The sequence below is a fragment of the Phycodurus eques genome, chromosome 3, assembly GCF_024500275.1.
Source record: "Phycodurus eques isolate BA_2022a chromosome 3, UOR_Pequ_1.1, whole genome shotgun sequence".
In the NCBI taxonomy this organism is placed as follows: Eukaryota; Metazoa; Chordata; class Actinopteri; order Syngnathiformes; family Syngnathidae; genus Phycodurus; species Phycodurus eques.
This window is the reverse complement of record NC_084527.1, coordinates 1614612-1639028: the sequence shown is the minus strand read 5'-3', so window position 1 is coordinate 1639028 and position 24417 is coordinate 1614612. Positions and strand designations below refer to the sequence as shown.

The window sequence follows — 24417 nt, the reverse complement described above, 5'->3', positions numbered from 1 at the left end:
CAATGTGCTGAACAAACCATTATCCCTGACTTCTGATCTCAAAACGAGTCCATCAATTTGTTGTCTGTGTGGCGATGAAACATTGATATGGTTTTACAATCATCACGGCCCTCTGAGGAAAACCGAGCGTGCGTCTCCCGATTTTCATTCTTCATCACAGGCGATTACGAATGCGGGAAGTTGATTCATATCTCAGGAGAACGACACCACATCCGCACTAACACCTTCGGGAATGTACAACACGTTTGTGTACGATATGAGCCCCGTTAAATGCATGACACGTTTATTTTGTGTGGCCATTTATCCATTGCAAGTGTCCGTGTCCAGGTACAAGTATGCAATAGATTTTTCTTGATAGGTATGTGCATTCAAAGCTCACAACGCCGTCAGCGTCTTAGAGTGTCGATTGATCCTAACTGTATCCGACATTGGATTGACACGGTCAGAGATGTATTGATTGAGTTTTCTTTTTTTGTTTTTTGTTTTTTTTGTAATGGTGGTTATAATTTGCTGCGCTGTGCAAATACTGTATTTAATAATGCTGGGAGTTTTTTTTTTTTTTAAACTAAAGTTCTGTTCAGGTTACATTAAATGCAAATATCTCTAATGGCTCACTGCAATATGCTGTACAGTTATAAAACATTGAACGCCATTACAGTACAGTTCAACGAAGTCTCAATACAAACGTTCTGCGATAGAGCTCTTTTATCGACGACTGCATGTGCACCTGTTAAAAGTATTCGTGGATATTAAATGCAATCGGGGAAACATTTGAAAAGATGAGAAGCGAGATTGCGCAACAATTCCGGTGTAATGCGCCTGCGACGTGTCGGGAAGATTGAAGGATCCTGCTTGAAAAGGGCCACATTGGTGCTCCCAGTGAAGTTTGGAGTCGAGCGCGTCCAAAGAGAAGAGGCTGCAGACGCAGTAACCGACGAGCTGTTCCGCGCGATTAGGAAATAATCCGCGTGTCAGTGTCATCTTTCTTATGCTAAGTGGCTGCAGTCTTTGAAGGCGGATCTTTTTTGGCAGGTCGGAGCGGGAGCGAGCGGCTCAGACGAGCGCATCCGCAGCCGCCGCAGCAGCAGCAGCCGCCGCCGCCGCCGTTGCACGCCACTTGTGGCGCACCGGGACGTCGTCGGGGAGGCTCCTGCAGCAACTTCTTGCAACTGGGACGACGGGGAAGTCGCGTCAAACCGCAGCATGGCGACTCGGACTTTTGCGACTGATTTCTTGCGGAACGCATGAACAAAAAGAGATTCTCCACCCCCCACCCACCCACCCACCCTCCTCACAGCGAGCACACATTTGAAGCTTTTGGACACTGATGGGAATTGACCGAACACGCACGCCGCAACTCAAAAGAGCAATGCTGCGCCGGAAGGCAAAACTCTTTTTCGGGACCTATGCGGGATTTCTGTTTTGATGCTCTCGCGACAGGAAGCTGCGTAAGTTCAGCCACTCTCGTCGGCTTTCATCAAACACTTGGCAATGACGGACGGGTTTTGCGTTTGTTTCCAACTCAGGTAGTCAGGATGCGTTCAAGTGCCGAGCTGAACCTCGAAGTGTTGGTCTTGCTGCTGCTGCAGCGCATCGGCGGGGGCTCGGCCATTAGCTCCATTGAGCCGGACTGGCCGGCAGAGGGCAAATGTCAGCAAATCAGCATCCCCCTGTGCAAGGACATCGGCTACAACACGACGCGCACGCCCAATCTCATGGGCCACGACGACCAAAAAGAAGCCGCCATGAAGCTTCAAGAATTCGCAACGCTGATCCAGTTCGGATGCCACAGTCATCTGAAATTTTTTCTTTGTTCGCTCTACGCCCCCATGTGCACCGAGCAGGTGTCCAACCCCATCCCCGCTTGCAGAGTCATGTGCGAGCAGGTCAAAGTCAAGTGCTCGCCCATTTTGGAACAGTTCAACTTCCCCTGGCCGGACTCGCTGGACTGCTCTCGGCTCCCCACCAAAAACGACCCCAACTACCTGTGCATGGAGGCGCCCGACGACGGCTCCGACGAGCCTCCCAAAGTCTCGCACACCCAGACGCCCGATTTCAGAGCGCAGCGCCCCCTCGACCCGCCGGAGCCGCCCCCGAGGGACACCGGCGGCGGGCGGTTGTGCGGCAACCCCGGCAAGTTCCACTACGTGGAGAAGAGCGAGTCGTGCGCCCCGAAATGTTACCCCAAAGTGGACGTCTACTGGAGTCAGGGAGACAAGCGCTTCTCCTCGGTGTGGATGGCCGCCTGGTCCGTCCTGTGCTTTGTGTCCAGCGCGTTCACCGTGCTCACTTTCCTCATCGACCCCCAGCGCTTCAAATACCCCGAGCGGCCCATCATCTTCCTCTCCATGTCCTACTGCGTTTACTCGCTGGGCTACCTGGTCCGACTTTTCGCGGGAGCTGACAGAATCGCCTGCGACCGAGACAGCGGGGTCCGCTATGTCATCCAAGAGGGTCTGGAGAGCACCGGCTGCACCGTAGTCTTCCTCATCCTCTACTATTTCGGCATGGCGAGCTCCCTTTGGTGGGTCATCTTGACCCTCACGTGGTTTCTGGCCGCCGGAAAGAAGTGGGGCCACGAGGCCATCGAGGCCAACAGCAGCTACTTCCACCTGGCGGCGTGGGCCCTGCCGGCCGTGAAGACCATCGTCATCCTGGTGATGAGGAAGGTGGCGGGGGACGAGCTGACGGGCCTTTGCTACGTGGGCGGCATGGACGTCGAGGCGCTCACGGGCTTCGTGCTCGTTCCCCTCTCCTGCTACCTCGTCGCGGGCACTTCCTTTCTCCTGTCTGGCTTCGTGGCTCTCTTCAACATCAGGAAGATCATGAAAACAGAAGGGGAGAACACCGACAAGCTGGAGAAGTTGATGGTTCGGATCGGCGTCTTTTCCCTGCTTTACACCGTGCCGGCCACGTGCGTCATCGCCTGCTACTTCTACGAACGGCTCAACATGGACCGCTGGCGCGCGCTGGCCGTCGAGCGCCAGTGTAAGGACGACGGCGGCCAGGGGTCCGAGTGCCTTTTGAAGACGTCCGTGCCCGCCGTCGAGGTCTTCATGGTCAAGATCTTCATGCTGCTGGTGGTGGGCATCACCAGCGGCATGTGGATCTGGACCTCCAAGACCTTGCAGTCCTGGCAGAACGTGTTCAGCAGGAAACTCCAAAAGAGGACGAGAAGGAAGGCGAGCAGCGTGTTCGCCGGCGGGCGGCCTTACGCCAAACCTCAGCCGTCTCTCAAAGGGCACGCCGCCAAGTACCAACCCACGCGGCCCCCTCCCACATGTGTATGAGCTGCCTCTTTTCCCGCCTAGTAACGCCATCAAACCCCCTCACCGTGACATTTATGACATATTTATGCGAGCTGCCTTGAATATCACCCAACATGTTTTGTTGTTGTTGTTGTATCTCATGCAACGAGAGCTGTCTTTGTTTGTGGTGTGGGGGGAATAAAAAAGAACAAAAACGTGTTGTTTCGATGATGAGAAGAGGAGTGGACTCACCGATCGAGCTGCGCCATGGGGTGACTTGAAGAATGTGCAATGGAGGTTTTGCTTCCACTCGACAAACAAAGACACTCGTGCTGTTTAGTGGCAGATTACAGACCAAGAAAGGACCCCAGAGACAATGGCGGCAAACGGTCGGAGACACGAGTCTTGTGTTGGGAAGCTTTTGAATGGAAATGGCGGCAGGCGGCGTCATACGTGTTTGAACTGCGGCCCGGACCTTCTCCGGTGCCCTTTGTCGGGCAAATCCACGAAGCACTCTGGATTGAAAAGTTGCCACTTGCCGTTTTATAGCACAAGGAAATGTTTGTATGTATTTCTAAAACCGCAGATTTTATTAAATAAAAAAAAAAATAAAAAAGAAGAAGAAAGGTTCGAGTTTGAAACGCAGGTCAAGTTTGCCTCGCTTGTCTTCCAACACCCACGCAGAAATTGGCTTCGATTTTGCGGCACACTCCAAAGATTGCGTTCGTAGTTCCAAACGTTGATCAGTCAGGAAAACATTTCCTGACGCGATAGGCGAGCGAAATGTTGTGCCGTAACATTTGGCACAGCTGCTGTGAGATCCAAAAAGACCCAAAAGCTCCGTCGAAAGTTCTGCCTTTCCGGCAATAATAATCCTCGCTTTTCACTGGTGCCGTCAGGAAATTATTCATGTCACAATAGGCTTATTGTCGTGCTTGTAGTTTGCAAGTGCTGGCTTGTTTTGTATTTATATATTTCATTTGCCTTACATGAGAAAAACTGAATCTCGGACACAGCTGACAAAGTATTCTACACCACTGCCAGCTACAACTGCCATGTACAAAATATGAACTGCATTGTCGAACATTATTCTATTCGTAAAGGCGGATTTTTGATGCAGCTCTCGTGTCGGACTGGTGCAGCTGTACCTAATGTTGTGGCCAAGTGAGTATAAATGATCCTGTTCTTGTAAGATGTGAAATACGGGTTCAAAGCACGCCGTGTGTAATCATTAATTGCCACAGGGAATAATCCAATGATTGTTTTTCAAGTCCAAAAAGGAAAGATGAATTTTGGGAAGATGATCATTTTCCGACATTCCCGCTTTTGTGTGGCGCGGGCACGTACGCGAGTCGGTCGCAGCCCATTCTCGCCTTCCCCTCTTGAATGCGTTGCTGCGTATCAATGGAGGGGCTTGTTCAATAATCCCGCTCTCATTCAGAACGGGATTAGACCGTTTGAAGGGTTTTGACTTTGAAAAGAGGATTTCTGCAAACCCAAAACACAAAATATCTGTCATCTCTTCCCTTCTTTATCAGCAGCGCACGGTGACATTTGTAAAGGCGCATCTGGTTGGGTTTTAAAATCGCTATTATTGACTGAAACATGTTTCCAAAGCATGAAGAGTCAACGGAGATGTGGGGAATTTGAGGTGCCTGCTTGAAGAACTCATCGTATCTTGGAGAGAAGAAAACCGAACATTGGATACCTTCATTATCGCAAACACAACGTACACATTGAAATCACTTGACATTCTAAAAATCAACGCACATGGAAAATAGGATGACATGCCGGCTGTTTAGAAATAAAAAACTATTTTCCTCCAGCATCACTCATTTCAAACGTACATAGAGTATATGAGAGTTTCCAGCCGACGGCGCGTGCAGTCCTGTGTCGGGTAGACGGGCGTTTCGTAACGCTTTTTGTCCCTGAGGGCATTCAAGTGCCGGCATCAACCTAACCTGTTTGCACAGTCCAAAGCACATGACTCACAAGACCGATGAGGCTGAATCAAAGCACACCAGTGCCTATTGATACTCCCAACTTGCAAAAAGGAGAAGAAGGAAGAAAAAAAAGAAGGTGTGAGCTCTTCTGAGAGCTTCTATGAGGGCCACCTGGATAAGAGCATAAGAGCCCCCGAGGTGTCTGGGAAGGCTGTAAATAGAAGTGACAGTTAGCGCCCCCCGCCCTCCGGGGTTTCTGCAGCCATGCAGGCTTCACTTTTCTTCTTCTCTCTTCAAAGGGAAGAAATTCCGCTCAGAGCAAAGGCAAACGTATTGCTGTTGAGAAAGGTTTTTCTTTTTTTTTCCTTTTTCAGGAAGTATGTATGTCTTTGTGAATTTAAGTTAAGTCCAGATCCATTCAAGCATTCATGCAAAATGTTTTTTTTTTCTTTCACTCGTGTGGGTCATTCAACTCATGAATTGTGCGCACCTCACCCTTGGCACTCAGCCCGCTTTCTGAATTTTGCTGTGGCCTTATCTTGCGGTGACAAAAATGATCTCCTGCCTGTCAACAGCAACAAAAACATGTTTGCTTTAATTACGTGAATTACGCTCAGCTGACAGAATTCGCAAACATACTTTGAGACGGGATTGCTCGTTGAAACCTCGAGGGCGCGCGCACAACCAGTTCTCTTGCGTAAAAAAAGGCCGGCTGGCAAAGTCAGTCAATGGACACACCTTCTCCTTCTTCTCCTTCTCCTTCTTCTTCTTCTTCTCGGCTCTGCGTCTTGAGGTAGCACATAAGGCCGCCGAGGAACGTGTGTAAATGGCCGTAAAGTTGTGTGACGCAGTGACATAAATCACGCTGGCGGGTGACTGGCGTCTGAGGCAGCTCCTCTTTGATCAGACTTTCTGGAAACGCCCTGCGTCCTCATCCTCAGCTGCTACAGCAGCACCTGTTTACTCGTTCAGGCCTGCCCGCTTTGGCAAAGCTGTTCCGAGCCTCTCGATGTCATCGACGTATACATGACACGCAGACATACGCACAAAGGAATGCGACTAGCACTCGGGGGCGGGCGGATGCCTTTTTCGAGCATACGCGCTGCTAATGCGCTCGACCCCTACTCGTCATCGCACTCGTTTGACAGCTGATCTTCGTGTAATTCTGCCGCCTTTCAGAAACTTATTCCTGCTTTGGCTTGAAAAGAGACAGAAAAGAGTCGCTGCATTAAATGAAATGGTTTGTTTTGTCGCTGAAGAGCTATTTGTAACTTGGAGAACGATAGTTGCAAAATAAAAACTTTCTAGAGTCAGAGGAGCAAGTTTCAGAGACCCAAAGACTTATCAAAGACTCCAATGAAAGCTCCCTCACATCCCTCAAGTTCTTCTGGTGCACAAATCCAGATTTCAGAGGATTATGCTTCAAGCATGTGTGGGTGGCCTTCATGTTCAGAACTGATCTGTATAGCAACGAATCAAGGGCAACACAAGTACTGTATGCATGCCCGATGTTTCTGCCGCTGCAGCGGCGTCTAATCGCTCCCAGACACACAAACGCACACGAGCGCGCGCGCGCGCACACCTCAGTGTGCCACGCAAACGGTTGCTCATCCACTCCTGAAGGCGAGAGTACGAGCAACAATGAAATCGGCTCGTGCGGGGAAAGGGCAGAGCACGTTTTCAAATGCTTAATGAAGGGCCCGCTCGCAGGCCCTCCCGCGATCAAACGAGCGTTTGATAGCGGCTTTGGTTTGAAAGACGACCGAATATGTTTATTTGCGTGTGCAGAGGATGCGAGTGACTTTGAGGAGGAGGTCAGGCAGATTAGCGTTAGCTGACGGAGACCTGGGCAAACGATGACGATCGATGATCATTTGAAAACGGAAACACACGCGCGCACGCGCTCGTTTACATGAGCACTGTCTTCACATACATGAATGAATGAATGAACATGATCATAACAACATATTATTCAACGTAATATAAGCAAATTTGTTATTTCAGAAAAGTGTATCAAACTGGTTCAAGTACATGTCAGCTTATTCATCATACAACGGCTGCAAATAACGATTAAAGTGACGATTCGTTTTGACGATGTTTCTGTGACTTGGTTTTGGGCAGAAAAACTGTTGATGGTTGCTTTCCAAAGTCAAAGCAGATTTATTTTTTTTCCCAAAGTCTTCTTTGGATTCAACACAAAAGATGATAAGTCTGCTCTGGTGAAAAACGACATAAATCAGAGCATATGTTTGATGTTGAGAGGCTAAAAATGGAGGATTTGGACACTTTAAAGTTCAACCAATGGCTCGAGACCATACGTTGATGATCAAAATAGTTGTACATTCATTTGATGATCTTTGTTTTGCTTGACTTTTTTTTCCCATGCGATTTCGTCGGTGTCACGTTGTGTCAACTTTTCTTGTTACGTTTACGTCTTGTCTGCTCGTTTGGTTTTTGTCTCCGCCTGTTCTCGTCAGCCCTCTACCTTGTCACCCAATCGGCTCCCTCCGGCCACTCGTGTCTTGTCCAGGTGCGCCTCGTTGTCTCGTCAGTTTGCGTGTTTTTAGTTCCCCGGTTTCTTTCATTGTGGTTTGTGGTCTCTTGCCGTATGTCTCGTTTCTCTCCCCATGTTATGGTTTATGTTGCGGTGAGTTTACGCCAAGTGTTTTTTGTTACTTTGACCCTTGTTTTTGTTTTATTAAACTTTTGTGAACTTGCCGTTAAGATTTTTCTGTGGGCCTTGTTTGTCCCCTTTTTGTGTTTTGGGGAAATAAACCATTTAAAAAAAAAATATTTATCCTGCCTTGCCTGCCTACTTTGCTGCTTTGGGGTCCAACCTGTCGCAAAGCGTGACGCTGTTCAGTTTTTAAAGAGTTTTTTTTGTAATGTAATATACCTAAATGTTTGTCATTCTCAGGACCGTGTTTCCTGTCCTACAAGGGTTATAAGATACAAGTCATTCAGTGCCTTTCCGAAAATACAATATTAGCCTGTATTTTCAAAACCTAGGCAGTCATATCCCCTCAATTTTACATAGAATTATCTGCGACATTCGTAACCCGCTCGACAAAATGACGGCGATGGCGACGAATGGGCCATCTTATCTTTTAACAACCGATGCAGACACAAGAATAACAGCTCGTATTCTCAATAAATGATGAGACACATTTATGTCGGGACTTGACATGCCACCGCATAATCATGTGTGTAATTGCATGAAAAAGTCGCCTGCATGCAGCGCGTGTGACAGTCAGGCAGCGACAGAATTGATGGTGACACAGGGAGAGCGAGCACAAAAGACAGTCGACATGTGCCCAGATTTTAAAATATTTTTGGTAGTGAGTGCACGGACGGTCACATGAGCGAGGGAAGGATGCACACGAGGAGAGAAGGATGGCGGATGATCCGCCAGTGATCGTGAAGACTGCTGAGAGAAAGTGCCTGTGGTTCAAACACGCGCTCAGCAAACTAAACAAAGAGCGAGGGCGCAGAGGGAGAGCACATAAAAGAAAACAACACAAACCAAGTGTCACATAAACTTGAAGACAACGTGTTGGCAGAAAAAATGGAATGCAGACCTTTGAGGTTCGCACCAGGCAATGGACGGTGGTGACAAATCTACACGGCTGCATATAATAATCGTCGTTATCGTATTTTCACACCTGAAACAGTGGAGACAATAAACAATGCCGCGTACTTACCCGGCTTTTTATAGCTAACTCGTGACAGAAATAAGAATTAACCATTGCAACCCACCTGGAGAACGTGTTCACTTGCCCTGGACATTTTGATTTTATTGCTGCATTAAATTCCTAATCTGCAAAAACACAAGGCAATGGACAAATAAAATAGAAGAGAATACACTTTATTGGCCTTGTTGCAGAAGCATTGGCACTGTCAAAATGTATACGTGTGTAAAATATACCATGTTATAGTACGTCAAATATAGAATATACAGTCATTCAGATTGTTAATTGGCCAAATATATATTTCATAAATATGCACACAAGATATGACATTGATTGTTATTTGTTTGTTTGTTTGTTTTTTCAGCAAACATCATTTGTAAGTCCAGAACTATCGAATAAGCGCCAATGTTCACAGGATTAGAAAGGTCCTCTAACAACAGTTTCAGAAAAGTGTATGGCTCAGATATTTTGAACTGCTTTACATTGGAAATGCACTAAAATTGCAAGACATACCATACTGCTTGTTGGACCGCAGCATTGCAACTGGTACCCCAACCTCGAGTTGGACATCAAACTTAAACCATACTTTTGCTTGGATGAAACAGCTCTTTAATCAGCTACCGTATCCGTCAGTATATCCACTTACTCAGTTCCAGTGTTTTAAAAGCCATATTGCAATACTTATGCTGTTTGTCTGATGGCTTTCAGGTTGTCATAAGCCCCTGCTTTTTCTTTCATTCCCCTTTTACAAGTAAATATGAACTGGCAGGCAGAGAACGAAAATGAATTCCAAGATAATGTCTGAGTTTGCTTCGAGCTTGCTGAACTCAGGCACAGGACTGGAAGCAATTTGAGATAAGTACTGAGGGGCAGGCAGACCTTAGCATTGTTGGGCTTGCAAGTGTATCCGATACCAGTGCATGTGATCATTTGAGTACTGAAACAAGTGCACGGCAATTGCACGAGAAGATTGTTTACTCGACACCGGTGACGGGCCAGATTGTCTGGTGCTGATAATCGGGCCGATGGCAGGAGGCCCACTTATCTACCCGTGCCGACAAAAAAGTGTCTGGATCCTTCAGTTGAAGAAAGGAAAAGCTGTTATGGTCACTGAAAAAAACCTTGCATCAATAAAATTAACTAATGGCAAACTCGTACTTTTTGCGGTCCATCAAACTAATGAAACTGGCTGGTACCCTTAAATGAATGTTTTTGATGCAGAACTTTTTGAGGCAAACAAATGGCTTCCATTTTCGGACACTTTCTAGCACATTTCGCTTAAGGATGCATCGGTAGTCTTATGATTTCTTCGTATCAGGCACAGTTTGGAGACATCATGCAAATCAGTTCCAGAACAGAACAAACCAAGCCTCCTTCATGTTTCAGAATAGGGTGGTAGGCTTTTTCTTGCGTGCTTTATTGTAACTCGACAAATTTCCAGTTTTGTATCTGTGGCATCTGTCCAAAGTACATTCTCCTAAAAGCTTTGTGGCTTGTAAACACGCATTTTCGTAAATTCCGGTCTTGTCACTTTCCGAATATTAAAGTTGCCATTGCAGTTTTGTCTTTCGACCAAAACGTATGGTAAGAATTAGATGCACATATGAGACATCTTAAGGAAATGTGTGAATAATTTCTGTCATCCCACTTGGGTCATTGTTTATCCAGTTATTTACTGTCTTCAAAATGCTTCATATTTAATATAGACCAATGATTGGCTGTTTGGATCAAAGGCTGGCATAGATGGACCTCAATATAGCCCTCCGATAAGTGTCTCGGATTACGGACAACACTTTGAACGAGAGTGGCAAAAAAAAAAAAAAAAAGAAAACCCCCAAAAACCAATGCTATGCTTCTGTTATCGCCTCTTCACGAGAGCAAGAACTCCTGATGACAGGAAGTTGAGAAAGCAGACAAAGACAACAAATGCTCTATTGGGAAACACGTGAGCATTTGATCAAGCCCCGGAACTTTTTTTCCCCATGTCCTTATACCAGTGAATCTGTCCCTTACATCATGAATTTTCCATTTAAAATGTCAACAGTTTATGTATGAGGCATGTTAACTATTGTTGAAAAAGATCCTTTATCTGATTCACTTGAACATTTCCCAAATCATTTGTCATTCTAATTGATGTTTTATGTTCTGGTATTTTTATCTTATTCCTTGATTTATTTTAACTGTGTTTGTACGGTGACCTTGAGTGTCCTGAAAGGCGCCTATAGATAAAATGAATTATTATTTCAAACATTATTGTTGCAAACACCTCATGCACATCACGTTCATGTATTGTCGCAAAAAATGGCTGATTTATGTAGATTCTCACAATTTAATTTCTTTGAACAATTTTGCATGACTGTTGCATTTTTCCTATACTTGTTTTCATTAGAATCGAAGAGAATTGAATTGTTATGGCTGTGACAAGTTGGACACCAAAGCAGTAACAGAGCGTCCAAAAAAAAAAACCTTAAGGGAACAAATAAAACAAAGCACTACCAAACAGGTAGGAAAAGACTAACTGGAAAATGACGGTGCGAGGCAAAGGCAAAAGCAAATAAAAGCGCCAAAACAAAAGCAAAGACGAGGAAAACGTATCTTAGGGTGAAGGGAAGAGGGAGCGAGGATGCTCACGACGAAGACCCCAAAACTCTTGGGAACAGCCAGGGGCAAAAAAAACAAAGAGTCATTTGCCAATTGACCTATTGGTCGCCAAGCTGGTCGTCGCTGTCTGTGGGCAGCGGGAGCTGTAAAAACGTTGCGCTACTCATACCGGGACCGTAGCAAGACGGTGGAGGAATTTTGGAAATGTATTTACGTTACTTGATTGCAGCTGTTGGTTGTAATTTACTGGGAACCAAATTTGGCATTGCACAACCTGCCACACAATCACTGACCACAGGTGACACCAACTCACTGATTGTCTGATTGATTAGTGTTTTTTTAATTTTTTTTTATTATTTGTATTTTTTGAGGAGTGGGAGGAATTGATTTATTTTTATATTTTTAACTCATGTCAAGTGCTTTGAGTTGCTTTTTATGAACGAAAAGTGCTGTATAAATCAATGATTGACTGCTTTTAGTTGTACATTGTTAAAACAAAATGTCATGTTAAATTGTACAATAAATGTACTTTATTTTATGTCACGCTCTCGTTTATTTTTTTTTCTCAAACTCAATTACAGTTAAGACATGGAAACAAACATATGCCTATTTTGGTTATATCAAACGTACAGCCAGGTCAGTGTTAGGTTTATTTTCTGGATTCATCTGCAGTGTACAAATCGTTTGGATAGCTCCAAGATACCTTCCATACATTTGCCCAAGGCCAGCCCGATTTTGGTGGCTCTAAACGACATTTTACATGTGGCCCCAAATTTATACATACAGTATGTGTCCCAACCACATCATAGCTTCGCATCCGGTGTGATGCCTACAGGCAGAAATACAAAATTCCTAAATATTTTTCAAAATTCGGGCACGAGACAGGCCGCAAATGACAAACAACTCCAAACAAAGGAACAAGAGGAACGTTCTGGCGCCTTCCTGCTGGACATGCCGCCTCTCCCAGGCTGGGAACTGATTACCAATCGCTCCCATGTGTGCGCCTCCTCACTCACTCCACCACTCACCACGCTCCTTAACGTCTAGATCAGACTGCAGGATTTTAGCCACAATATTGGCCTGATTAGCTACCGCAGGCCATTTCCCAGATCGGGCGCGACATATTTTGTCAGAACCGAGAAATCCTCTTGTAGTGTGACATAATTCATTGGCCCTACGATCGCCCTACGACACCAAAACGAAAAGCCTAGCATGTTTGATTTTTTTGGATCTCTTCCGTGTCGTGTGACATATCAACGACAACTCTCCGACAGCGCACCTTGACGTAAGATTGCGTATTGAGACCGCCGCATCGCCTCCCGTGCTTGTCGTTGTCACGTGTTAGTCACGTGCACAAACCAATGTTTGCCGACACTTCAGAGCATGATTCGACAGAACGCCGGCATGTTTGTGTACAAATGTTAGTGCTAGCACTGGCTTGCTAGGCTACATAACGTTTTGTTGCCTGCTTGCACGCCATATCATATTAAAAGTATGTGAACATACCTCAAGCAGTCCTTGAATGGACAGCCCAAAACATCCTCTCACGAGTACGTTTTTTTCCCTCTCTTTTTTCCCAAATTTCCATGGTAACAGCCATGAGCCATGGTAATAGTTGTATCCAGTTGCGGTGAAAGGTGACACGTTTTCTTGTTCAGATTCCCCGACTGTTTGATTTGACAAGACAAAGCCCAGTGATCGTAAAAGACGGAGTACGGTAGGATCAGAATACACGTTGTGTATAGTGCAATCGTGAAAGACCAAATTTGTCTTGTAGTCTGATCCAGTCATTAGAGAGGGAAAAAAACAAAACAACAACAACAACACAGAACCGCAAGAAACAAAACACAACTCAGACAGAACATAACAAGAACAGAATAGAATAGAATAGAATAAAACAATACAATACAATACAATAGAGCATTGTTGTCACTGTCACAGGAACAATTAAAATCAGTTACGCATCTCCCAATTTGCAACATTGAGGTAAACAAGAAAGTAGACATACAATTATCAAAAGTCACTTATTTACAGAATATACAATTCCTAGAATTTGGGAGAGTGACCATATTATAATATGGTATTCAGTAGTGCGACCAACGAACGAGTGGACATTCAGATTCACTCGCAAGTCCACTTGAAAACAAATCCTGAATCATAATTTTCAATTGAACATTTTTCAATGAAAATGAATCAAAGTACATATTTTATTTTGACAATAATTGTAATGCTTAGTTTACTTCCACCGCCATTTTGTAGCTGTAGCCACAGTTGTACCCCATCACGTGCATTACGGTGCCGTAGTCTCCCACAAGATGCTAATCTCCGCGGAATGAGGCGTCCGATGGCCGTGAGGAGCTGCACGGACGTTCATGGCAGATTGCAACCGCAGCAGATGAATTGGATCAAGTTATGTAAGAGTCAGTCAACACATCGAGGCAGATGATTGACGAGAGCCAGCCAGCTACCGTTAATTAGCAGCTAAAATAGCTAGCTGGCCCAGTAGAAGCAGATGTTGCGAGCGAGCTTAGATTTACGCGTTTTACGGCACTGAGGTCGGTTCAAAACAGACCACGGCCACGACGTGGCGAGGGATCCTGGCTAAAGTAAGCCATTTCAAACCAAATAGAAACGTTTTGACAACGGCACTTTACGGAGGGAAAAGCAATTGCTAAAATGTGCCGGCCAAAAGGCGTCAGCTGTCTTCTCTGGTGTGGTGACAAACTCTGCGACCCCCCCCCCCCCCCCCAAAAAAAAAAAAAAAAAACAGAGACAAAGACTTAAGCAGAGGGAGAGAAATAGTTTTCTAATGATCAAATTGGGTTTTTCATTTGTTGGACAATGACTTTGTTTCGGACTAGTACAAGCAGTAATGATTTGAGTGTGATTCGCTAGTCATTCGTTGCTGTCAATACGAATAGCGAGCTGCATTTGCAGATGCATTTCATAGCTTGGTGGCAGAAGCTGTTTTCAAGCCCAAAAAACTTCCAGACTTTTATGTGCTGTGGGGTTTTCCTTTCACGTTGCCCATTAAAGCCATTTCTTGACAGCTTTTTCCTGTATGAAAGGTATTTATAGAAACGGGGGGGACACGTGACTTTGCTTCCAACTTAGTGTCAGCGATTACTGTAGAGTAGGTTGTACTGCACTGCTGTAGTGTGGAGCGGTACACAGAAACAAATATTCAACTATAGAAAACGGTGCTAACAGTGATGACTATTCCATATGCCGTACTAGTATATTTTAGAGTATTTATGTCAAAATTGTGCAAATTGGCTCGATTCGTTGTCTTTTTTGTACTGGACAGCCTTGATAAGCCCTCTGCCAGACAAGAAATGGACCGAAGTCAACTTCAAACTGGAAGCAGGAGCGCACCGGTGCTGATGAAGTGTTGTTTAACTTTTCTCAATGTGAACGCAGCAAAAAGCTAGAAGCAGGTCGGGGTTAGGGTTAGAGAGGACAGCGCGAGCTTCTTATATGTGACTGAGACACTTTTGAGGACCGCTGCAAGGGGCACCGAGTCAGTTCATTTATATTCAAGGATTTGACCTGCAGACAACAGTGGTGTCAGTTAGGTTAAGACAGCTGTGACTTGTTGCATTGTGCCCTTGCCGAAAAAGCCAGTTGGTCCCCTGACCCCTGGCCCCCCTGCCTTGCATGGTCGCCATGGTGAGCAAATGAGTCCAATAGCATTTTGTCACACTCATGTAGTCGCAGATTCTCCCTCTGTTTGTTTTTTTTTTTTTTAACTTTCCAACAAATGGTCAAATGACAATGGTTGCTGTGTCTTAAATATCCTCATGTACATCCAGTACAAAGAGGAGCAGTCTCCCAACATGCAAGCGCTGCCCTTCACAAAACACACGGTAATTATTTTTGCGCTCCCTGTTGTGGGATTCTAGTGGGTGGATTGTTTCACCATTTTTGCCGAAAGACAAACAAGACAACGTAAAAATGTAAGCCAATTGGATGATATTCAACAAAAATGATTGTGGTCCAGCATTCAGAAGAAATAGCAAGTGGAACCCAACTGTGATGTTTCTAATGGAAACCAAGTGATTGGCAGGATGCCTGTTCAGTGTTTTGTTGTCACAGAAAAATGTTCCTCAGGCCAATTTCAAGGAGAAGAGGCTGAATGGAAAATTGCAGCTGCGTTTAGCAGTCAAGCTGGCAACTGGCTGATCTCAGGTGGTAGGGCATGTCTGCGCCTCACCAGTGTGACGGCTGCTGCTATTGGCACTGTAATTACAAGCTCGGCATAAATCACAGAGAGGTAGGACCGAGAGACTGAGGCACGGAGAAGCGTGTGAGCCCTTCCTGGGGCCGAGTGGGTCATGATACAGAGAAACATTCTGCCCCCTCCGAAATCCTCACACCATCCGTTCCAAATGTTTCAGTTTCTCCCTCTCAAACCAACACGCAATCCCTGTGGGGCTGACAGGAGCTTTAACCTTTCTACAGCTGCGTCAGTCAGTCAGACAATTCAAAGTACTTATTAATGACTTGTGTCATTTCCTCATTCCACCGCCCTTTTTACCTACGTGGTGCTCTTTTGTAAAGCACCTCTGAAAATAGCAGCAACATTTAGTTATATTGAGCCAAAAGTGCTGAATACGCTGCTGTGAATTTTTGAGTGACTCTATTTGCACATTTGAACAATACATACAGTATTTGTGAATTTAGGCATATGCTAAATAGCTAAAGCCAAGTCAAATGCTACACCTAAATGTTAAATATCAAATCCAAATTTCAATCTCAATGTTAAAGGGTCAATATGCAGTTTTCAAACTGCAAGCAATATTTCAATGTAGCCTCATTCCCGTCCTCGCCCCAGCCCCCTCACGTCTCTGCCCGAAGAAGCGACCCCTGCTCAATAAACTCAGACAACAACAGAAAAATTCAGGAAGAGATCGGTTCGTCATGCTGGCCCGGCCGCCCCAGAGTGCACCTCGGGATCGACTGCGAGCACGTAACATTACGCGACATGTTACCTACCGGTTTAATGCTGTATTTTTGCCAATGTACAATCAATTACAACTATCAAAGAGGTGATCAACTTTCCTGACGGCTCGGTGAGAACAGCGATGTGATGTAAATGGTGGTTTTCCCAGCTCAGCCTTGCAGCCTTACAGCCTTGCAGTCCTCCACGTACTGGACACACATCAATGTTATAGATCTTTACCCTTGATTTGAAGTACAGAGCTGTTCAATTCTTTTTTATTTATTTATTTATTTATTTATTTTTACTTTTGCTGTTAACTGGTGTTAAATAATCTGGCTGAGAAACTCTAAAAGTCTACTCTGCGAGAGGCTGTGCTGCATTCTGTTGAGCCTCTGTGTGTGGGGTGGTTGTGTGCAAATGATTGACCGACAGTTTGTTCACGACTCCACTCTACTACACTCTCTGATTGGCTATTCTTGTCCCGCCGTCCCCGGCTGGAAAATAATAATTAAAAGAAAATTCAAGGCATTTGGACAGTTTTAACATAACTATAGGACCCAAAGTGTTGATTTTTTTTTGGGTGGGGGGTGACTACAAACTTTCTCTTGAATCTAACGTATAATCTAAATTTAAATGTTAATTGTAAATCTTAACATTAATATAAATGGTCAATCGGAATATAGAGCTAAAAGCTCAATTTAAATGTTAAATCCACCACAAGCAACCATGAGGGGGCTCAATTTGACTGATCTGTCCTTTGGGAGGGTAAAGGCCATGAGAGATCAGTCAAAGTGATTTGGGGCTGGCTGTTGTGGCTACAGGTCGTCAGTCCTGCACCCTTCCTAAAAGTGACACTAAAAACTCAAAGTGCACGTCATATAAAGTTTCTCCAAACATGTTTCATATTACAGGTAATTATTATCACAATTATCTTTATATATATATTTTATACTTTATATTTATATATATATTTTTTTAACCATATTATCATATTGTTAAAAAAAAAAAAAAAACAACTGAAACAGTCTTGCAAACCACCTCAGTTCCATGCAAGAGCAAAGTTACTCCAGTCTTTATTTATTTATTATTTTAAGTTTGAAAATAAACAGTTCTGTAGGAGTTCAAATGAGGAAATGTTTCCAATTATTATGTTTCGCCTCGTTGAACTATGTAATTATGGGCAGCCCAGTGATCATTGATAGTGTAGTGGTACGGTGGTTAAATCAAACATTAGTGCACCACCCGATGGAAGGTTTATGCCACATCTGCCCTAAATTAATCGCATGGAAACATATTTGTGTTTGTATTTCTGCAGTGGTTAATACACCAGGTTACAGAAGTGCTACAAACCTAAAGAATGTCTTGATGCAACAATATCAACAGAAGTGGCAAAGGCCCTCACACCTCATACTTAATTAAGTAGAAGTATAGATACTTGTGTTGAAAGCAGACGTACTGAATCAACTCATGTACAGAAGTACAAGTTAAAAAAATGTTCAGACTGAAATAGTAAATAGTAAAACATCAAAATTGTATTTGTATTTTTTTTTTTTTTTGTATTTTTCAATTATATACCATTTGATAACTTGACACAATGAAAAAAAACCTCTGCACAAACATAGTTTCCCTCGTTTACTAATTTGCTAATACTGAGAAGAAGAGAAGAAAATGTAAGTACTAGCTAGCGTTGACGTGACTATCGAAACTGCTAATGTGTGCTGATGAACAAAAAACACCTTCCCTTTCAGATTAGATGGAGAATTTTTGAAGAGGCTTGTGGCTTTCAGGCTTGAACAAGATAAAACGCATGCACAAAATGTAATGTACCGTTGACCAATCGAAGGTGCAGTCTTGTCGCTTGCCCAAACTCAGTTAGCAGATTATTAAGGGCAACTACAGTCTACGGCAAGACGACTGCGGGGAATCTTTTAAATGCTGTGCTTGGAGAGCGTAGGATCGGTGAGTTCAAACATTAGCTAGCCCTGACCTTTTTCCTTGCGGGAGGGAGGGCCGAAGAAGGGCTGCGCTGACCACAGCAGCGTCCCGGAGAGGCCGAGCGCCACAGCGGCAGCCCCAACGAGAATGCCATGTGATCTCTGGAAAGTCAACAAGGCTTGGTCCACAGCTGGGCTTCAGGAGAACACAGAGCCCTCACATAGCAACACCCTCCTGCTGTGAGAAGCCGACAAGACGCAGGACTCACAGCCAACATTCGATTCCATCCAGCAGAATTCCACCCTGTGAAATGTGACAGGACAGAAGGTTCTTCTCCCCCAATTCATTACCCTTCCTATTTTTAGCACCAGCATAATTTTTGCTTGGATACATGCTCAAAGCTTTTTATCGTTCGTGTATCGCTTTCACACCTATACAGCGGTTTTCTTACCCGAAGTCTGACATTTGAGAAAAAGACAAAAAAGGCTCCCAGAGTTGATAGATTCTCAAATGGCTTCAGAGTGTCTCCATGTGTACAGGCAATAAGCCACATTTGTGAAACAGGTGATGTCGCAATCCTCTCATTACGATCTGTGGCTTGTGTTGACGCCAGAAGAAAGGTTATGTAGATTTCAGGCTCGTGTTAAAAAAGGAACAAATGGGTGCCAATCTTTAATTTACACCCCAAAAATCAAGCTGCCTTTTGCATCAAGTCGAAATCTCAACGCTTAAGCCTCTCCTTGTCCAAAGCATCGGCTTTGAACAAAAGGTGCAGGGGAAGCGTCACTAGCAAAGAATATAAAAAGCACAATGTGGGAATAAAACAGAGGGGAGTTGAGCATCAAAGGCAGCCAGGCACAGCAGGACTGGCATCGGTGTGAACTCCCAACTTAGGACACTCAGCATGCTCTTCACCAATCGCCCCCTTTAGATCAGTCCCGGACAGTAATTAAAACCATCATTCCCACTGCCTCAGTATCTCATTAGCCGCACAACCCCAGGCTTTCCTCCCTGCTTTCCCAAAAATATCACTCCGCACAAGCAAAGATGAGACACTCACAACCAAAACACATCTGTGAGTATAAAGCCATGTCCACATGTACACAGGCTAAAAAACAAACAACAATAATGAAAAACACAGACACACGCGCACAGTTTAACCACTAAGCAAAAACTTGAAATATATCGGAAAATGCACTCAAAGGCTGTTAGGGGGATGAAGTTACAGAAACGCCATCTTATCAGCCTATCAGAAGCCTGAAAAAAAGGTTGGCACTTGTGTGGGCCTGATGGTGAGCAAAAAAAATAATCAAAAGACTAAAGACATAATTATACAATATTCTGTTGTTTACCACTGTGTTGCATCGCCTTTTTATTTTGAACAACATTCAATCAACGATTGGGAACTGAGGACACTAATTGTTGAAGCTTTGTAGGTGGAATTCTTTCCCATTCTCGCTCGATGTGCAGCTTCAGCTGTTCAACAGTCCGGGGTCTCCGTTGTCGTCTTTTACGCTTCATAATGCGCCACGCATTTTCAATGGGAGACAGGTCTGGACTGCAGGCAGGCCAGTCTAGGACCCGCACTCTTTTACTCCGAAGCCACGCTGTTGTAACGCGTGCACAATGTGGTTTGGCATTGTCTTGCTGAAATAAGCAGGGGCGTCCATGAAAAGGATGTCGCTTGGATGGCAGCATATGTTTCTCCAAAACCTGTATGTACCTTTCAGCATGAATGGTGTCTTCACAGATGTGTAAGTTACCCATGCCATTGGCACTAACACAGCCCCAAACCATCACAGATGCTGGCTTTTGAACTTTGCGTCCATAACAGTCCGGATGGTTCTTTTCCTCTTTGGCCCGGCGGACACGACGTCCACAATTTCCCAAAACAATTTGAAATGTGAACACAGAACACTTTTCCACTTTGCATCGGTCTATTTTAGATGAGCTCGGGCCCAGAGAAGCGTTTCTGGGTGTCGTTTTTTGATGCAGTGCCATCTGAGGGATCGACGGTCACGGGCATTCAATGTTGCTTTTCAGCCTTGCCGCTTCCATGCAGTGATTTCTCCAGATTCTCTGAACCTTTTGATGATATTATGGACCGTAGAGGATGAAATCCCTAAATTCCTTGCAATTGTACGTTGAGGAACATTGTCCTTAAACTGTTGGACAATTTTCCCAAAGAGGTGAAGCTCGCCCCATCTTTGCTTGTGAATGACTGAGCAATTCAGGGAAGCTCCTTTTCTAGCCAATCATGGCACCCACCTGTTCCCAATGAGCCTGTTCACCCGTGGGATGTTCCAAACAGGTGTTTGATGAGCATTCCTCAACTTTCTCAGTCTTTTTTGCCTCCTGTCCCAGCCTTTTTTGGAACGTGTTACAGCCATAAAATTCGAAATTCATGATTATTTGCTCAAAACAATCAAGTTTCTCAGTTTGAACATTATATCATATCTTGTCTTTGTGGTGTGTTCAATTAAATATAGCTAACAATATTAGCTACCTTCTTCTTGGTTTTTAAGGTGAAAAACTTTGCATGAAACTTTGCGTGATTTCTCTTTCTCTTCATGTGTATAGTCTCTCAAATTTTGAGAACCGGTTAAGATGTTTAAAATCGCTATGCATGTAATCCACGTTCGGAGCTGAGGAAACAGGCGGTTATAGTACACTATACATGTGCTCGGGTGGACATGCCAATAAACCATATCTTATGGCACTGCTCTCAAACATTCAAGAAAATAGAGACATGATTAATTTGAACTGTGTACCTGGAAAGAAAAAAAAACTAGAACGATATAAAGCAAATACAATGTGCAGGGCAACATGAACAAATAACGCCACAAATGTCAATTGCGCTTGTTGAAAAAGGGACAGACGACCATAAAAACTGATCAGACTGCCATTTTAGCATATGCAAGCATCCAGCAGCGTTTGCAACTATGAGAGCTTAAAATGAGGACAAACTTATATATTTTAAGCTCTTACAGTTTCCCTATCAAAGGGAAGATTTCGAAGTGGGTGAAACTGTTGCAGTGGTCAGATTTAGCACTGTGGCTGGAGATAAAAGGAAGCCCGTCTTCCCATGTTTAATTCAGTGTGAACCATGATTAACTCGTGATGCTGGCCTTCTTAATTCAATCGAAGGCTTCTTCAGTCGTGTGCTTTACACCAAAATAATGTTGCTGTATCATGACGTTGTTAAGCACGGGGAGTGGGTCAGAACAATATAGAGAATCACAGGAGGTTCATTTTATTCGTTATTCGATTAGTTTGACGGGGTGGCAACAGTGCGTCGCTGTACTAAACCTTAATCCATTGCATGTCATTAACCTACTTGGCACGGCTGCCAGGCTGTTTCGTGCGTTCGCGGCAAGAGAGCTCATGGGGAAAAAAAAGGATGTCATTCACGGCATCGTTTGTGCGTCATTCAGGAACTATCAGCCGTTCACGTAAACAAATTCGATCATGAAGGGCAAAATGATACCGGGAGAGCACGGCCCATTTTGATGCATAATACAGAGAGCTCTTGTCAGTTTTGGGCTATGGGTGACCTCTGACCTTTCTTTGCCGCAATGATTGGAGATGACAATAAATGCGAATGGATGTCTGATTCTACGAAAATAGATCTTGATCTGTTGAGTGAGTCGTTATTAAAAAGCAAACGCAAGCTGCTTCCCAGCCAAATTCAGCTAACTGCGTCTCTCCGCTCTGTTTCTTTTTTTTTTTTTTTTTTTTTTTTTTTGCGACGCCTTTGATGTTAGCAGGGGGCTTCTGCACTTGCACTGATGCTAACGAAAGATACTTTAAGCGATTCTTTTTTATCTGGCAAGCTTAATGAAAGATTAATGGGTTTGATATTGCCCCTTGTTTATATTTGATTCCGAAAATAAGCCGTGGTCCTTAGAACCTGTTAGAAGCTTCTTGCTCAGGATTTTAAGGCTCAGTGTAAGTCGTATCACTGGTCATTGGCCCCAAAGACAATGAGAAGTCTTGACTACCTTGTCGTTGCCTTTAAACGACGAACACTGGGCCTTGCAGCAACAGATATTTGCTGCTGCCTGGGGACATTTGGCATTATTAAACGGCTCAAGCAGTTAACGTAATGATCAAAACTTAGCGGGTAGTGGAGTGAACTGCTTGTTGAGCCAAAGGGTGAGGATCGATATCATATTAGTGATTTCATATGAATGGTAAACCCAGAGTGACGTTACAGGGGTATACTACGACGTTCCATTCCCACAGGGGCGATGTAACCAGACAGAAAAGTGCAAGAACCTTTGGATTTGGTAACTGGCAGCAAGAACCTCCACCAAATGATTCCTGCAGTTGCACGTCAGAATTACACAATGGTCAGAAGGAATTTTCAATCATTCCATTTTGCAAAATGTTTCAGTTCTTGGGATGTCGGGTGTGAATAGGTCACTTGAGAACATGCTACAGTATCTCAATCAGGTTGAGGTCAGGACTGTGACCGGGCCACTCCGCACTGTGGCTGTTGTTCTCCACACCGAGCGCTGCGTGTTCCTTCCAAGCCACTGAACCTTAGTTCCAGTATGCCAGGAGGTGCAACGTGTGGGCGCTCTTTTGCAAAATTCGAATCTGTAAAACTGTTTGTGGGACAGCGGCGGCTTGGTGCATGGCATCCTCCCAAAGCAAGGTTGAGGAGTGATGCGGAGCTAGATGGGGCAGGAGAATGGAGACGTTCTTTCTGTATGCATGTTGCTCGAAAAAAAACGGACACGACAGTTGCTTGCTTACTTTGAACTTTGCTTGTGACGCCGTCATAAACGCTGTGATTGCAACATCTGATCAACTTGAAGGGGGACTCCGGACCTCCTCTTCCATGAAAAATGGCTTCAGACACCAAAGAGCATGGATGCTTTTTATGGCTTTGTTTTATAGTTTGTTTGCAACCCTTTATTGCTCAGTGACTGTTTTTCTCAGTGTCTTTATGTCTGCAAAGTGTTCTCTGTCAATTGACCGTCTCATGTCGTGCTAGAGCGGCTCCGACGACCGGAGACAAATTCCTTGTGTGTGCTTTGGACATACTTGGCAAATAAAGAGGATTCTGATTGTGATTTTTGCATTGTTTTGTTCTGACAGTGCCCTCTGTATGTTTACAACGCTACCATACCCTTTTTACTATAGCATACCATCATAATATATAATGTGTGTACTCAAAGAGCTACTCAAGTAGCTGCAACGGAGTAAATGTCGTACATTATTACCTACCGCTGCTCTTAAGGTACCATTTAGCACTGTGGCATTAGCGCACCCAAACTTGTATTTTTGCACAAGCATTCTCGCTTTTCACGCTGTGGCTTTCACTGTCCTCTGTACTTCAGGCCCAAAAACAACAACACAGTCTGCACTTTGTTGTCCACGTGTGTTGGAGCCAGCGGCGCTTTCTGACATGGACTCAAGTCCAAGTCAATCGCGTTCAAGTTTTTCCAGTAAGATACGAAAAATAAATCAGTTGAGTTGTGCAAATTGTATTTTATTTGACATCCATGCTCTGATTACAAAAAAAAAAAGTGAGGTTACTCAGTAGTTACCCAGTACTTGAGTCGTTTATTCACTGAGCACTGCCTTACTCTTACTCAAGTAATTATTTGGAGGGCTGCTTTTGAATTTGACTTGAGTCACAGTATTCTAAAGTAACAGTACTCTTACTAGAGTAGAAAATGTGGCTACTCTACCCACCTCTGTCGGCGCACATGGCACCTACACTTCGAGCAGCTGTCTTGAAAAAAAAAAATTGTTCTTCGTGGGTGGCAATTATTTTGTTTCTTGGAGGCAAACCTCCCCTCCTTCAGCAGGTAAACACACAGTCTCAGAAGCAGGTCCTCCCAGATCTGAATCTGTTGTCAGACGTGTCTCAGACATGAAAGTCAACATTTCCTGGGGCTGGGATTTGAACCCCTGTCTCCAGAACTGTGAGGCAGATGTGCTAACCAGTCGGTCACCGTGCCGGTCTACAATGGCATATCCATCCGTGCATTTTCTGAGCCGCTTATCCTCACAAGGGATACAATGGCATCATTTTATGAATTAAA

General features: G+C 44.4%; 1 protein-coding gene across 1 annotated transcript; it reads left to right on the top strand.

The window, feature by feature from the left end:
• Nucleotides 1-1067: 1067 nt before the first annotated feature.
• Nucleotides 1068-3827, top strand: fzd10 (frizzled class receptor 10). The gene is made up of 2 exons (XM_061673259.1): nt 1068-1448; nt 1527-3827. Exons 1-2 carry the CDS (start codon nt 1407-1409, stop codon nt 3288-3290), a joined length of 1806 nt encoding a protein of 601 aa, XP_061529243.1. The 5' UTR covers nt 1068-1406; the 3' UTR covers nt 3291-3827.
• Nucleotides 3828-24417: the final 20590 nt, after the last annotated feature.